The 15006-nt window shown below is 32.7% G+C and overlaps 2 protein-coding genes across 2 annotated transcripts; one reads left to right on the plus strand and one right to left on the minus strand.

Annotated features, from left to right (window-relative positions):
- Window positions 1–6763: 6763 nt before the first annotated feature.
- Window positions 6764–8668, minus strand: LOC123658108 (ATP synthase mitochondrial F1 complex assembly factor 1). The gene is made up of 4 exons (XM_045593574.1): window positions 8271–8668; window positions 7864–8185; window positions 7603–7698; window positions 6764–6967 (listed from the first exon to the last, which is right to left on the minus strand). The coding sequence occupies exons 1-4, from the start codon at window positions 8525–8527 to the stop codon at window positions 6800–6802; spliced, it is 843 nt and encodes a 280-aa protein (XP_045449530.1). The 5' UTR covers window positions 8528–8668; the 3' UTR covers window positions 6764–6799.
- Window positions 8669–9843: 1175 nt separating this feature from the next.
- Window positions 9844–12773, plus strand: LOC123658107 (cyclin-dependent kinase 2). Its single transcript, XM_045593573.1, has 4 exons — window positions 9844–10020; window positions 10742–10937; window positions 11656–11928; window positions 12251–12773. The coding sequence occupies exons 1-4, from the start codon at window positions 9905–9907 to the stop codon at window positions 12605–12607; spliced, it is 942 nt and encodes a 313-aa protein (XP_045449529.1). The 5' UTR covers window positions 9844–9904; the 3' UTR covers window positions 12608–12773.
- Window positions 12774–15006: the final 2233 nt, after the last annotated feature.

Below are 15006 nucleotides of genomic sequence, written 5' to 3' on the forward strand. Positions count from 1 at the left end.
TTACGGAGTCAGCTAGTATACGATATAAAAAAGGAGTAATGTGCTTTGATGCTTCATCAAAGCACATACTTTAAATTTAGACTGTTATAAACACTTGATCCATTGATACAATTGTAAACTTTATAGTTTTTAATAAATATATAATCATCAAATTCTACCAAAAAATATGTACTAGGCGTGTGTTTTATAATTTTATAATATCTGTATTTTATCTGTATATTATTTATTTAGCATCTTCGGTGTGAATAGGTTAGCCCTGCGGTCACCAACTCGCCTGCCCAGCGTGGTGACTATGGGCAAAACTCATGAGTTCACTCCATTATTGTTACGAACTTGTGGAGGCTGTATGTCCAGCAGAAGACTGTAATAGCCTGAAATGATGAAGATGTATTCTATAAAAAAAAAATTAAATTGAAAATTTGATAGTAGGACATGATTTATTTAATAATTAATTTTGTATATATTGGCTTTATACTGTATCATTCAGTTTAACATTCTAACATGAATCATGGCATCAATGTTTTGTTAAAGATCGTATTATAAGTATTTTTAAGAATATTGGGGGCTCGGCGTGCGGGGATCACTTTGCTAAGATAGCAGGATCGTAAACAACAGATCTCAAACGGAAAATAGTTAAGTTCAGTTAAAAATAAAACATAAAAATGTTTAGTACAAATTAAATGTTTATATTTGACTAGCCCATTAGTGCAGTTAGTAGTGCTTGTTGCCCCGGAGTTGTGGGTTCGATTCCAACCCCAAGTCTGGGTGTAATATACGTGTTTATTTATACATGTATTATTTAAATGTATGCTAAAAAAATATGTAGCTATATCAGTCGGCTGTTACCTATAACACAAGCATTAAGTTGCTTACCGTTACAGACAATTGTGCGTGTATGTTGAAGATATTTATTTATTTATACCCATATCCATACTTAAAAATATGTGCCAATAATTCACCATTACAGCCTATACAGTCCACTGCTGGACACAGGCCTCCACAAGTTCACGCCAAAAATAACGTGAAATCATGTGTTTTGCACATAGTCACCACGCTGGGCAGGCGGGTTGGTGACCGCAGTACTGGCTTTGTCGCACCGAAGACGCTGCTGCCCGTCTTCGGCCTGAGCTTTTCAAAGCCAGCAGTTGGATGGTTATCCCGCCATCGGTCGGCTTTTAAGTTCCAAGGTGGTAGCGGAACTGTGTTATCCCTTAGTCGCCTCTTACGACACCCACGGGAAGAGAGGGGGTAGCTATATTCTTTAGTACCGTAGCCACACAGTACGCCAATAATTATAAAAATGTAATTGTTGTATCATTAACTTCACTTCTGGAAAGGATTTTAAGTTTGATCTTTAGAAACAAAATTCTTGAAGATGCAGAATTACTATGCGAAGGAAGCCACTACATATGGAATATTGTGTCAATATAGGGTTTACTGTTATGATCTCATGACCCTTTCCAAAACCCGCATGCTCTGAGACTGGGGTGAACATTGGTCCCGTAGTAGCCTCATTAAAGGGAAGTACTGTGATAGCATCCAAGAATCAGTATTAGTCAAGCAATGGTTTTTTCAATATCGCGATGCAAGCAAAGCCATTACCTCAACTAAGGTTTTTTTTTTATACAAGTTATATACATCTACGGACTTATGAACCCATGTCCTTTTTTATTCTAAAAACATGCAATTTTTATTTTATTTTTTTTATTTCAAGGTAGGCGTTACTCAGCAACATCGCTGTTCAAGTTAGACTAACTTAATGTCTCCAAAAGAGACGTGAGTCCACCGACCGGTTCTTATTCTAATGTATGGTACAATTTATCTGTTTTTTTTTCTTTTTTTTTTTATTATTATTATTTTTTTTCCTTTCCTCAACTAAGGTTGGGCCACTCGTGTACACCTGTATTTCTGGCCAAAATACGAATTAAAGACTCCTCTATTTGTGAATGTGGTTTAAACAAAGGCACCCCAGAATGTATTTTTTTTCTTGTCCTAAATTACGATTCTCTTTGTATGATGCTCTTTCCCCTGAGATCCCACGTCCTACTGACCTAAAATCATTATTAATGTGTGTTTTCTCCCCGTTTATAACATCTTATTTATTTATTTATTTATTATAATGCGCCAACAAGGTAGACACTAATAAATTCACTATAATCATCAGCACAGGGTACAAACAATTGAGTGATACCTCAATTATAGGCACATACAGCTTTCATGAGAGTTTTTCATTACAAAAACATATCGAATCAAATCAATCAAAAATCAATGAAAATTAAATTATTACAATAAATTTAAGAATAAAATAATGCAATTTAAATTAATTAACAAAACTAATAATCATACGCTAGACATTTATTCGGATTCAAGCTCATTCCGTTCGCATCACACCACTCCACCAAATTGCTCAGATCACTCTGCAACGAACGCACATCCTCAGAGGTATTCACAGTTCTATACAGCTTCAAATCATCAGCGAACATCAAAAATTTAGAATCATGAAAGCATTTCCCAATGTCGTTAATGAAGATGTTGAATAATAATGGATCCAACAGTGAACCCTGAGGCACACCGGACGCAGCAAAGAATTCACCCGACGCGTGTCCACCAACAACAACTTTGGAAGGTCTGTTTGACAAGTACGATCTACACCAGCTCAATAACGTACCAGAGACACCGATGAAAGAGAGTTTATGCAAGAGTATTCCATGACTCACTCTGTCGAAGGCCTTGCTGAAGTCAGTGTATATTGCATCGTATGAATGTCAATGATCAACCCCCTCAGCAAGGTCCTCGACGAAGGAAAACAAGTTAGTCGACGTAGAACGCGATTTCACGGAACCGTGCTGCTCGGTTGCGATAAACTGCTTGAACTGACATGCTATTGCCGGATACAACACCGACTCGAAAACCTTCGCGAAAGTCGTAAGTATAGAAATAGGCCTGTAATTATGTACCTCACACCTATCACCACTTTTGAACAATGGCATTACAAGGGCAGTTTTCCAAGCCGATGGGAAAACATCAGAGCCAAGAGACCGATTAAAAATAATTGAAAGTGGTAAAGCCAAGGCGTCCGCACATTTTATCGCAAAAATGGAAGGTACTCCGTCGGAGCCAGCACCTTTTGTAGGGTCAAGTCTTTTTAAAATTCTAAAAACTTGGTCTTTTGTTACCGATAACACAGTTAGATATGTTGAAGTTGGTGGAAAATTAGACTCGTCGGGGACCAGAATCCTATCTGTGTTAAACACGGAAGAAAAATGTGACGCAAACAAATTGCAAATGTCAGGTCCGGAATCAGCCACTTCGCCATCTAAAGACATCGTGGCAGGATAGGAACTTGACTTACCCTTTTTGCACTTGATAAAGCTCCAAAAAAGTTTAGGGTTTGAAGACAAAGTTGTTTCCAGTCTATTCAAATATAGTTTAGATTATGAAGCTTCGTGCAACGTTCCATGAGCAACTCAAAAGTAATTAAATCACGAGGGTCTTTTTTAAATCACTTCACAATCACACACATATAATCACACACATTCTTTATGCACTTTCATTGAAACTAACAATATAAAACTATAACGGGATGAGATATCTAACAAAAGTTAACTATTCCAAGTGTATAGTTATATATCTTTGTGTGTTTTTGTCTCAGGCAAGTTAACTTTTCTTTCAGGCAAACTTGTGCGGGAATTGGAACCGAACTTGTACTCCCACTATAAATCCAAATAAAGCAAAGTTTAAATACTCTGATATTGGCAAATCCGCAAGGGAACCATTTCAAGAATAAGAATAAGAACTAAATTCTGATAACAGCATTTAAAATAGATCAGTTTTTGAATGACACTTTATTTTTTGGCTATTGTGTTTATAAAGATCCATTGAGTTAAGGTTTACTTAAATATCTTATATTACCTGCTTATTTATTATTAGACATTTTAAGCTAAAACTAATTGAAGAATTTAATAATTATTGGGATAGTATGAGAGTAAAAGATATTATTTACTTTTCTTACAATTTATAAAAAAATCATATTTACCAATGTTATTATATGTATTAAACAAATATTAATACAACAATAACAATACTCTTAATCTTTAGGAAATAAATTCTTAAGGGAAAAATTACTACAAAGTATTGAGAACTTATAAAAAATAGTGGTTTATTTTTTACAGATTTTTTTTGTAATTTAAAATATTTTTTTAAAACACATTTTATTTTTAAGAGAATTATAAATATTTTGTTCTAATGTCAATATTGATTGTTGATACTTGACTACTAATGCAGGCTACTCGTGCCTCTAGGTTTGTTTGGACATAATTATAAACATTTTTGCACATTATGATTAAAAAATACATAATATTATACATTTCAGCTTGTAATATGAATTGTTCAATCTTAAATTATTATTTTTTTATGTAAATCTATTTTACACACCCACATTTAAGAAATTAAATAGACGCGGCTATTTTATTATGTAGATGCGATTTTATCGGATTTATTAACCGAAAAAATGTATGAAAGAATACCAAAAAATTTTAATTAGCTACAAATATTTCAAGCCTTCTAAAAAATACTAAGCTGAATTACTTTTATAACAAAAGCTATTGTTTAATTTATATAGAATACTCACATTTGCATAAAATTAGGGTGGTTAATCGTATTTTCTCATCATATTTAATAAATATACTAACAATGTAATCTACATCAAGTACACTTTGTATTTGACAGGTGAGTGGTGAGCAAAGTGAGCACAAGACGAACGGTATAGAGTAAGACTCACATTAAGGAAATAAGGTAGCCATATACGCTACGATGTTCTGAAAAGAAACAATAGAACCAAATTTTTTAATTTACTCTAAGGCCAACCAAGTAATATACTCTAAGGATTTTCATGTCATTATAATTTGAATAAGTTTTGTTTTTATAATTTAAAAATCGGACGAGGCGAACGGAAGTTGAGAGGGAGATATAAGGAGAGTTAGTCTAAGGTATACTCGTTTTTTATATAGGTATCATTCTCTAGTGTTATTTCGCACCGGGGTTGGCACTACTAAACTGTCTTTAAAAATATTATGCTCTATCATATACAGTAAAATAACTGCATCATTAGAAGATCTGAACGTTTCAAAAAAAAAAAATCCACAATATTCTTAATTAGGCAGTGGAGCACAATTCACGTTGAGGGCCAACCAATGAAAGCCTGTAATATCCCACTACTGGGCATAGGCCTCTTTCCCCACATAGGAGAAGGATTAGAGCTTAATCCACCACGCTGCTCCAATGCAGGTTGGCGGATTCCAATGAAATAATGAATGAAGAATTAGGAAAACCATTAGCTTCATATTTATATTCCAAATCGCTTTTTATTTTTTCCAAGATTTTTTATTGTTCTAGGGAGGTATAAATTATAGTGCTACCGAAACATAAACAAACATTTATTTCTAAACTTTTTTACTCTCAATCTTAACTGTGTTTATTATGTATTGTATTTGTATATTCTAAATAATAATTCTACTGTTCTTGATACCACATGCTTTTAAGTGGCAATACATTATTAAGTCACGGAACTCAGAAGAATCGATCATAACATTAAATGTCTGCCGCGATATTTTGAATTTCCGATGAAGTGATTATTTTTAATAATTTTATTAATAAAAAAAGTAAATAAAAATTACATTTGACATGCTTTTGCAATTAAAGCTTGAATATAGACAAACATTAGCAAGCAATTTTATTACTTAATAAGGAGTTAAGTAAACCCTACAAGATGGAATCGTTTTTAGTAAATAAGCAAAATCAAAAAAGAAAAAAACGCAAAACTCGAAAAAATCTAGATGCTATAAGAAAAAAGGCTCAACAAAGTTTACTGCACTCTGATCCTATTAAAGAAAACGATATTGAATCAAAATCTAAACATAAAAATTTTGCAGCAAAAACATCAGTTTGTATAACAAGTAACAGATTAACATTGTTTAGAAAAGCAGTAAGTTCTGACATTGTATCGAGAAAAATGATATGTAAAGAAAAAAATAAACTGGAAACAAAAGTTAGTGATAACAGCAAGTTTGTTGCAAACATAATACAGCCATTGAAGGAACGAATTACTGTTGTAAGTGCTAATTCTGGTAATCAATCTGTAAGTAGTGTTTCTGACGAAGATGAACACATACAGGACATGGTGATAAGAGACACAGGTGAAGGAAGAACACCTAATAGCATTATTTTATTTAGTCCATTGGACAGAAATGAGGAATCAGATATGTCACAAAATCTTCAATTAAATACACATCAATCTGACGATATGTTATCAGTTACATCTTCAATAAATAATTTATACAGTCAAAGCAATTTGTATAAGAATTTAATGAATGAAATACCAAAATATCTTCAAGAAACAGCATCAACATTGCTGAAAACAGATTTTCTAAATAAATATAAGAAATCACTTCCAAATCTTAGCATTGAAGAAGGCAATTTAATAAATGAAGGATCATCTCCTTTACATTATGATTTTACATTGAACTACTCGGACCATGAAAGTACTTTTCATAATCAACTTGATGCTATGAGCTATTCCTGCAGAACAATTTCCCATTCAGAGTTATCCAGCCCTTCAGTTAGCATGGCATCCTGCTCAACTATTAAAAAGTCTAGTTCACCACTATCCTTCATAATTTCTGACTCGCCAGAATACATTTATTACCCTCACAAACTCAATCATTAACAGGAATTGTACATTTATGTAGTAATAATAAAAAAAACGAACATTTTAAAACTATATTTATCATTTGAATAAACTTTATGCTAATTTAATATTTTCTAATTCAGCAATGAGGTCCATGTGTTTGAATTTGTCAGGACTTTTTGTGAATGTCTCCAGCAGTTCTATCTTTTTCTGATCTCTTCCACTGTAGTACATTTGGAACTCATTTGCCAGACACTGCGCTTCTTTGCCATTTAAAACATTCTAAAACAGAAATGTTGTATTAAACAAATTGGCTGAACCGACAGACATTGTCTTGCCTTGCCAACTGGAAAATGTGTGAAGTATAAATAATCACTACGTTTTCTGAAATTTTTTGAGCAATTTTTTAAATTTGATTCCACAAGAACCTTCTACAATGTATTAGAAAACTTATAAAAAGTAGCCAATTTGAGCCAGCCGTTTTCAAGTTTCGCTGGTATCAACACATTAAGTAATTCTATCTCTTTTTTGTATAGATTCAACAGCCTTCAAATGGGTCTGAATCCTGTGTCAAGGATTAAAAAACACAAAATATAAGCACAAACAATGACAAACATTTATATATTTAACACAAATTATTATCACGTGGAAGAGTTGAGCCTGTAACTATATACCAGCCAGTTTCTGTTTGAACTAACATTTCATTAATATTGATGATGATTCAACCTGTAACATCCCTTTACTGGGCATAGGCCTCTTTCTCCATGTAAGAGAAGGATTGGAGCATAATCCATCACGCTGATCCACTGCGTGTTTGCAGATAACATCATCAATATTACTTTATATATTTTTTTATATTATATTTATAAGAGTGACATCAATAAAATACATTGTATAATATGTATGTACATTTGTACCTTGTCAAATTCACCACGCATTAAAACAATCCCCTTTTCAGCAAGCTCTGTATAATGTACCATAGTTAAGCATTCTGGTGCATTCTCCTTGTGAACCTAAAACACATGTAATTTACACAATTGATCTTCAAACAAATCTTGTCACAAATATACATAGTAAAATTAAATATCATTTTTTGATTACACATTCAAATTTTTTAATTACTTGTAATTATATATATCTACATTTAAAAGATTATAAGTACTAGATAATTGCAGTACCTGAAATGCAAGTAGTGGTGTAAAGTGTACTGAATGCCCGAAACTTTGACACATAATGAATTCGTAACCCTGGGATCTTGGTAGAGGGAATAGAAAAGTGGGAAAATGCTTCATGTTGAGTTGGATTTTGTTGTAAACATCTTTCGGTATTGTTGCTGATATCACTTCCTTGTTCTTGTGATACTCCTCCCAGATGCCTTGTACTTCTTCAGCATTTTTGTCTGCTACAAGCTCTACTTTGAATATATCACTAAGCTTTTTGTCTTCTGTGGTCAGTTCATCTTTGAGTGCCTGTTTTGGGTTGAGTACTGAGGAAAATTGTCTGAAAAGCAAATATATATATATAATATATATTAGGAATAAAATAACATAAATGTGCATTTCAATTTGCATTAAAAAAACCTAACCTAGTGTCAACTGAACCAAACTTATTCTTCTTTTCTAATTCTTTATTTTTTCCAGTCTCTTCCACTCTCTTTAGAAATTCTTCTGGTGAAGTCTTTTGAAGCTTAGCGATTCTATCTGCATATTTCTCATAATACGGATTATTTTGTAAATTTTCCATTGCTTTTTCGCATTTAGAACTTGTAGTCATTATGTTACGAAATAAATTATATTTAGAATAATTAAGAGATGAAACGAATCGCTTTAAACCGACTGCCATAACAGTCTGGCTAATAAGGTTTAGAGAAAAGAAGAAATCTAGGCAATAATATTACTTAATCGGCTTATCATAAGATTTTACTTAACATAATAGATTGTAAATTTTGAAGTTTTTTTATCTCTCTAGTGTCATACATATGTCATCAGTCATTGATACGATATGCAGTGCGTTCCACTGAGCGACCGCAACGATCGCGATGCTTTTTCTGTCGTTCCACCTAATAAGGCCGTGGTTGTCGCGAGCGATCGCTCGACGTCATAGATGACGTCCCTGATCGCGAGCACATCGCATCCACTTCGCCCACAAAATATAGGTGGGTCAAAGTTGGCTTTCATCAAACGTTTAAAAAATGAAACAACTGTCAATGTCAAATTGTGAATTTCATCTCTCATTGGATTCTGTAAAAATGGAACGATAAATTCCCGGGAATTCATGTTGGAGTAAGAACTCCAATCCATGCGAAATATTTACTCACAACCTCCACAGCTGCATGTTTTCACCATACCGAAACATTTCACCGTAAGATGCATTCTACTTATAATTTATAAAATTCGACTACAACATCCGCGGAATTTTTTATATTAGTCCCCCCCCTTAAGTAAGATTTAGTGACCCTTGCCTGAAATATTTTAAACAAAATTTATTTTTATTACTCGGGAAAATAATAAGCCGTTTATGTATACTATAACTAAATTAAATTAAATAAAATTCAAAGCAAAAACAGATAAAAACAAAAAAAAATTACTTAATCCATGGAGACTTGTGTTCTTTTTCGTGTAATATTTTATATTTTTTGAAGTTGCGGTGAGATTTTCAATTACCCTAGCCCCTCCAGTTTAAATGAGATTTGGTGAGATTTCATTGGAGCCCTCCCGCCATTTTGAGTGCACGTAATTAATAGATACCCCTTAATAGTAGTGGAACCGTGGAACGGTAATTTCAGCGGCCGTGGTCGATGGCGTTGTGGGCCTTCAATAGAATGCGCCCGACTAACTATAGTACTTTTATACCAAGCAATACTAGCAATAGCATCAATCATACCTACTATTACGTATTGTGCTCTCAGCTCTGTGACTATTACACAGAGTACATTGTAACAGTAGGGAAGACTATTAAAATGTACTCTGTGGCATCAATGGATGCTTTTCATTTATAATACTTTACGGAAATTTAGTCGTTTTTTTTTTGCAAAAACTTTTGTTCATTTATGATAATATATAATATAATAAATTTCTCATAAAAGTTATTTATTTGTTATATAATTATAGTCAGTGTAATGGCAAATCTGAGACTAAGTTAACAGAAGCTTTGCTTACTGAATACATGTACAACTGTAACGACTAACGAGATGTTTTAAATGTAAATATAACATTTCTAATGGAGAATTTTTCGAGAGTTGAAAAGATAGGCGAAGGAACGTATGGCGTTGTATATAAAGCAAGGGATAGAATAACTGGAAATGAAATTGCGTTAAAGAAAATTAAACTTGAAAAGTAAGTTTTGGCGCGAAATCTGACATCTATTTTATCATTTTATTGTTAAAATTAGAACAAGAGTTTGGTAATTATAGAGCTATGTGCAGAACTTAGTATTAATTTTGCTCCGAAGCACGATTTCATTTTGTTCATATATTAGATAAAAGTTGTAAATCAAAAGACTTTTGAGGTTACACTTTTTGAATGTGTTTTTTTTTTAATTAAACAATCCTTATTCGTGACTTCTACTTTACACTATTGATTATCTTTTTCTTAACGCTGAGCTGATATCAGTAAGTAACCACTAGAAACTTAGTTATAAAGTTATAGTAACAGAGGTAGGTTTATTAACCTCACGCAGCGATATTATATGATTTGTTACTGTATTGTGTCGGTTCGGGTGCCAACTCTGGCTTAATGTAAGTAGAATTGAAGCTAGAAACAGCTTAAATTCAGAAATGGTCTTTTTAATACCAACTAGTTAAAAAAAGTATCAAAGAAGTTGCTATGGATTTGTTGACAAGTTTTGAGGTAAAAAGATAAGTGTTTGGGTGCAATAAGAAACTAAAAAAAAAAAAACTAAAACAATTCGGTAATGTATACAAGTCGTACGACTATTGGGTGTTCAAAACAGCCGGTTACTTGCCCTGGCCGGCCAATAAGATGCCGAGATAGTGTCGTGTCGTGTTGTAATGTATACAATAAAAAAAAATTACAAGTCGTCATTTTTGCTTTTCAGTGAACCCGAGGGAGTGCCCTCAACAGCTTTGCGGGAAATATCCGTATTAAGGGAATTGAACCATCCAGCAGTTGTGCGTCTACTTGATGTTTTGCTGGCAGATACTAAACTATTTCTTGTGTTTGAATTTCTTCACATGGATCTAAAGAGGCTTATGGATATCACAAAAGGACCTCTTAAACCTGACTTGGTGAAGGTATTAAAATATTTTTATTATGGCAAAACTTCATTGGTCTCAAATATTTTGTAATTGCCTGGTGGTGCGGTAACTGGTTAATGTTATTCTTCCTATATCTCTTAAGCTATGCTTCTCAATACTAATTATTATCAGTATTCTAACTTATTAAATTTATTACTAGTCAGCTGTCCTATGTCCTTTTTGCTGGGTGTCATACTTTTTATTTTGTAATAAAACAAATGGTTTTAAAAATTCTTTAACCATAGCTATATTTTATTTTTGTAAGAATAAATTTTCAGCAGGATAAAATGATATCTGAAAAACAAGAGAAGTTACCATACTTCTTATAAATAAAGGTCATTTCATCAATAACATGGACAACACACCTTAAGATATAGGAAGACGAACATCAATGTATGTAACATGCTGCTAGGCTGTATCTATGGTAGTAGATAAACTCTGAATCCAGAGTAAATAGTAGGAACCTAGAAAAGTAGACATAACTAAAATAAGTATGTAAAATTTTAACTTGGTTGAGCACAGCAAGAAACACCCTGCTCAAAATTTGGAGCAGCCCGACTGGGGCAGTACCTCGATCTTACCAAAGATCACAACTAAATAATACTGTTTTCATGGTATGTTCCTGTTAGTGAGTAAGGTGGCCAGGGCTAGAGAGGTAAATAAAATCCTAGTTAATAATTTATGTTTGCTCATATAATTACTTTTATTATTCCAGAGTTATCTGAAACAGTTGCTAGACGGTGTGGCTTATTGTCACGCTCATCGAGTCTTGCACAGAGATCTAAAGCCACAGAATTTACTAATAGATGCTGAGGGGCACATAAAGCTTGCCGACTTTGGGTTGGCGCGCGCATTTGGAATTCCCGTTCGCGCCTACACTCACGAAGTTGTCACGTTATGGTATCGAGCACCTGAAATCTTGCTCGGTGCTAAATTCTATTCTACAGCTGTTGATGTTTGGAGTTTAGCTTGCATTTATGCAGAAATGGTAAATTCTGTGCATTTAAATACTTGCATTAGATAGAAAATAATGGGACAGGTTTATAAATATTATGGTGTAGTTTTAAAATATAAGCTAAAGGCATCAAAAGGAATTGAGATAAGGATTCATGGATTTAGTGACGCCGTATTTTACGCAAGTATATCTTACCATTTTTTTATTTAAACTCAGTTTTTTTTAAAGAGTTGCTGTTACGCAGTTTCTTGCCATTACTTCTCTGCAGAATCTTTATTCCGAAATTCCGAATCCATGGTAGTTTCAACCCTATTTGAATGAAGTATAATTAATTTTTGACTTTAAAACTTTGCAGGCAAGCGGCACTACATTATTCCCGGGCGATAGCGAGATCGACCAACTGTTCCGGGTGTTCCGTGCTTTGGGTACACCTGGAGACGAGGTGTGGCCGGGCGCGCGGCTACTTCCCGACTACCGCGCTGCGTTCCCGCGCTGGCCGGCTCGCGATGCGCGAACATTATTACCGGCAGCGGTTCGTAGTTTGCCCCACGCTGCCGCACTGTTCGAGGCCATGTTGCGCTATGAGCCCAGTGAGCGTATTTCGGCGCGCTCGGCGCTACTACACGCCTACCTAACTGATGCCCACCTCATACCACCCGCGCTGCCAGTCTCCACCATCACACAGACATCCTTAGACGTTACCGATCTTTGATACCCATTGCTAAGATATTGTAAATAGTATTTATTGTTTATTAAATTTTTAATGTGCCTTTAAAAATAAAATATTGTACTTGCATTAAGTTATTTTTTTTATATATTATATTCAAAGAGATATATTTTTATAATATATGCAGACTGAATAAAACTCTATCCTAAAATGCTGTCTATCATTTATCCTCTCATTGTTTCATTATAATTTCATGACACATAGTGGATATAATTTAGCCATACATTATTTTATGAGATGCAACGATAAGACTAGTTGTGGCAGTAATTTTATAAAGAACAGCAAGACGAACCCTCGGGTCTATTAGACAATTTCATTCTATTAATAATCTAAATATCTAATCATACAGTTTTGTCAATCTGCAGCCTGTATAAACCTCTAGCTTCGTTTGGCCAGATCTAAACTACTGTACTAAGGTAAATAAATGTGTGACGAGCACAAAAGTGGTTTTGTAAAGTCTAAATCTCTAAAATTAATTAGTTACAATTTTTGGTATTGGACTAAAGTAGTAAAGGGACGAAGGATTGAAGGTGCACATATAGTTAGGTACATAGAGAAAAATTGTTTTTGCCATCCGTCCCTGTTCTTTATCTAAAAATATATTTATGACAGGAAGGCTTTGAGCCAAGACCGAGACCTTTGTCTAGGTGTAAAAATAGGCATATTTATTAATCATTTCATTGAATAAAATAAAATATTATTAATACACGTATAAAACGTGGCTTACCACTCATTGACTTTTTAATTTAAGGTAACAAGGCTTCTCTTTTACAATAAATTAATCATAGGGTGATAGAACATGATACATTTAAATTAAATTAAAAAAAACCTTTACATTAAATAAATTAATGATGGCAGAAAACATTAAAATCAATATCTTCTGCATTTCTTTAAAGGTGTGTATAGGTGAATTTGTGTTGACTTTTTATATTGTGCAGGACAATTTTAATTAAAATCTTAACTGTGGCTTTGTGGTGGGGCCACCAAACTTATGTTGAAAATAATTAAATATCATGGTTTATCAAACAAACATTTTATTTTAAATTTCCCGCGATTTTTCAATTTTGTTTCGTCATTTCGACCTACCCCACCCCAGCCTGCAAAATAATGATATTTGTAATAAAAAAAATACTAATCGACAGATTTTCAATTGCTCAATTCAACTACGTTGTCCTTTTAAATTGCTCACCTTAAATTATTTAATTAAAAATCAATAAAGTTGTTGAAAAATATTCATTTATCAATATTTTCAAACTCCTATATCTTTTGATATATACAATATTTTGAATTGCTCAAAGTGTTAAAAAACTGCTCAAGTTGCATTTATAATTGCTCAAGTATAGTTTGAAACAGAACCACTTGCCTTAATTTTTAAATAAATATAAATAAATTGAACAGATAAAATAATGATATTTGTAAAAAAAAAAAAATACTAATCGATACATTTTCAATAGCTGAATTCAACTACGTTGTCCTTTTAAATTGCTCACCTTAAACAATTTAATTAAAAACTTGAGCAGTTTTTTAACACTTTAAGCAATTCAAAATATTGTATACATCAAAAGATATAGGAGTTTGAAAATATTGATAAATGAATTTTTTTCAACGACTTTATTGATTTTTAATTAAATAATTTAAGGTGAGCAATTTAAAAGGACAACGTAGTTGAATTGAGCTATTAAAAATCTATCGATTAGTATCTTTTTTATTACGAATATCCACAATTTTTTTTGCTTCCCATCATTGTCTATGTGCATCCGCAGCGCTCACCTGTCTTAACATATAAACGTTTTTGTTCAAACTATATATTTATTTAAAAATGAAGGAAAGTGGAGCTGTTCCAAACTGTACTTGAGCAATTATAAATGCAACTTGAGCAGTTTTTTCACAATTTGAGCAATTTAAAATATTGTATACATCAAAAGATATAGGAGTTTGAAAATATTGATAAATGAATTTTTTTTAACGACTTTATTGATTTTTAATTAAATAATTTAAGGTGAGCAATTTAAAAGGACAACGTAGTTGAATTCAGCTATTGAAAATGTATCGATTAGTATTTTTTTTTACAAATATCATTATTTTATCTGTTCAATTTATTTATATTTATTTAAAAATTAAGGCAAGTGGTTCTGTTTCAAACTATACTTGAGCAATTATAAATGCAACTTGAGCAGTTTTTTAACACTTTGAGCAATTCAAAATATTGTATACATCAAAAGATATAGGAGTTTGAAAATATTGATAAATGAATATTTTTCAACAACTTTATTGATTTTTAATTAAATAATTTAAGGTGAGCAATTTAAAAGGACAACGTAGTTGAATTGAGCAATTAAAAATCTGTCGATTAGTATTTTTTTTATTACAAATATCATTATTTT

This window comes from Melitaea cinxia, chromosome 11 (assembly GCF_905220565.1).
Source record: "Melitaea cinxia chromosome 11, ilMelCinx1.1, whole genome shotgun sequence".
NCBI lineage: Eukaryota > Metazoa > Arthropoda > Insecta > Lepidoptera > Nymphalidae > Melitaea > Melitaea cinxia.

Coding starts and splice junctions, on each gene's coding strand:
- LOC123658108 (XM_045593574.1), bottom strand. CDS start 8,527: ATGGCAGTCGGTTTAAAGCGATTCGTTTCATCTCTTAATTATTCTAAA. Junction 8,186..8,270: donor TTTGGTTCAGTTGACACTAG/GTTAGGTTTTTT, acceptor TTTGCTTTTCAG/ACAATTTTCCTCAGTACTCA. Junction 7,699..7,863: donor CACCACTACTTGCATTTCAG/GTACTGCAATTA, acceptor CATGTGTTTTAG/GTTCACAAGGAGAATGCACC.
- LOC123658107 (XM_045593573.1), top strand. CDS start 9,905: ATGGAGAATTTTTCGAGAGTTGAAAAGATAGGCGAAGGAACGTATGGC. Junction 10,021..10,741: donor AAGAAAATTAAACTTGAAAA/GTAAGTTTTGGC, acceptor TTTGCTTTTCAG/TGAACCCGAGGGAGTGCCCT. Junction 10,938..11,655: donor TTAAACCTGACTTGGTGAAG/GTATTAAAATAT, acceptor TTATTATTCCAG/AGTTATCTGAAACAGTTGCT.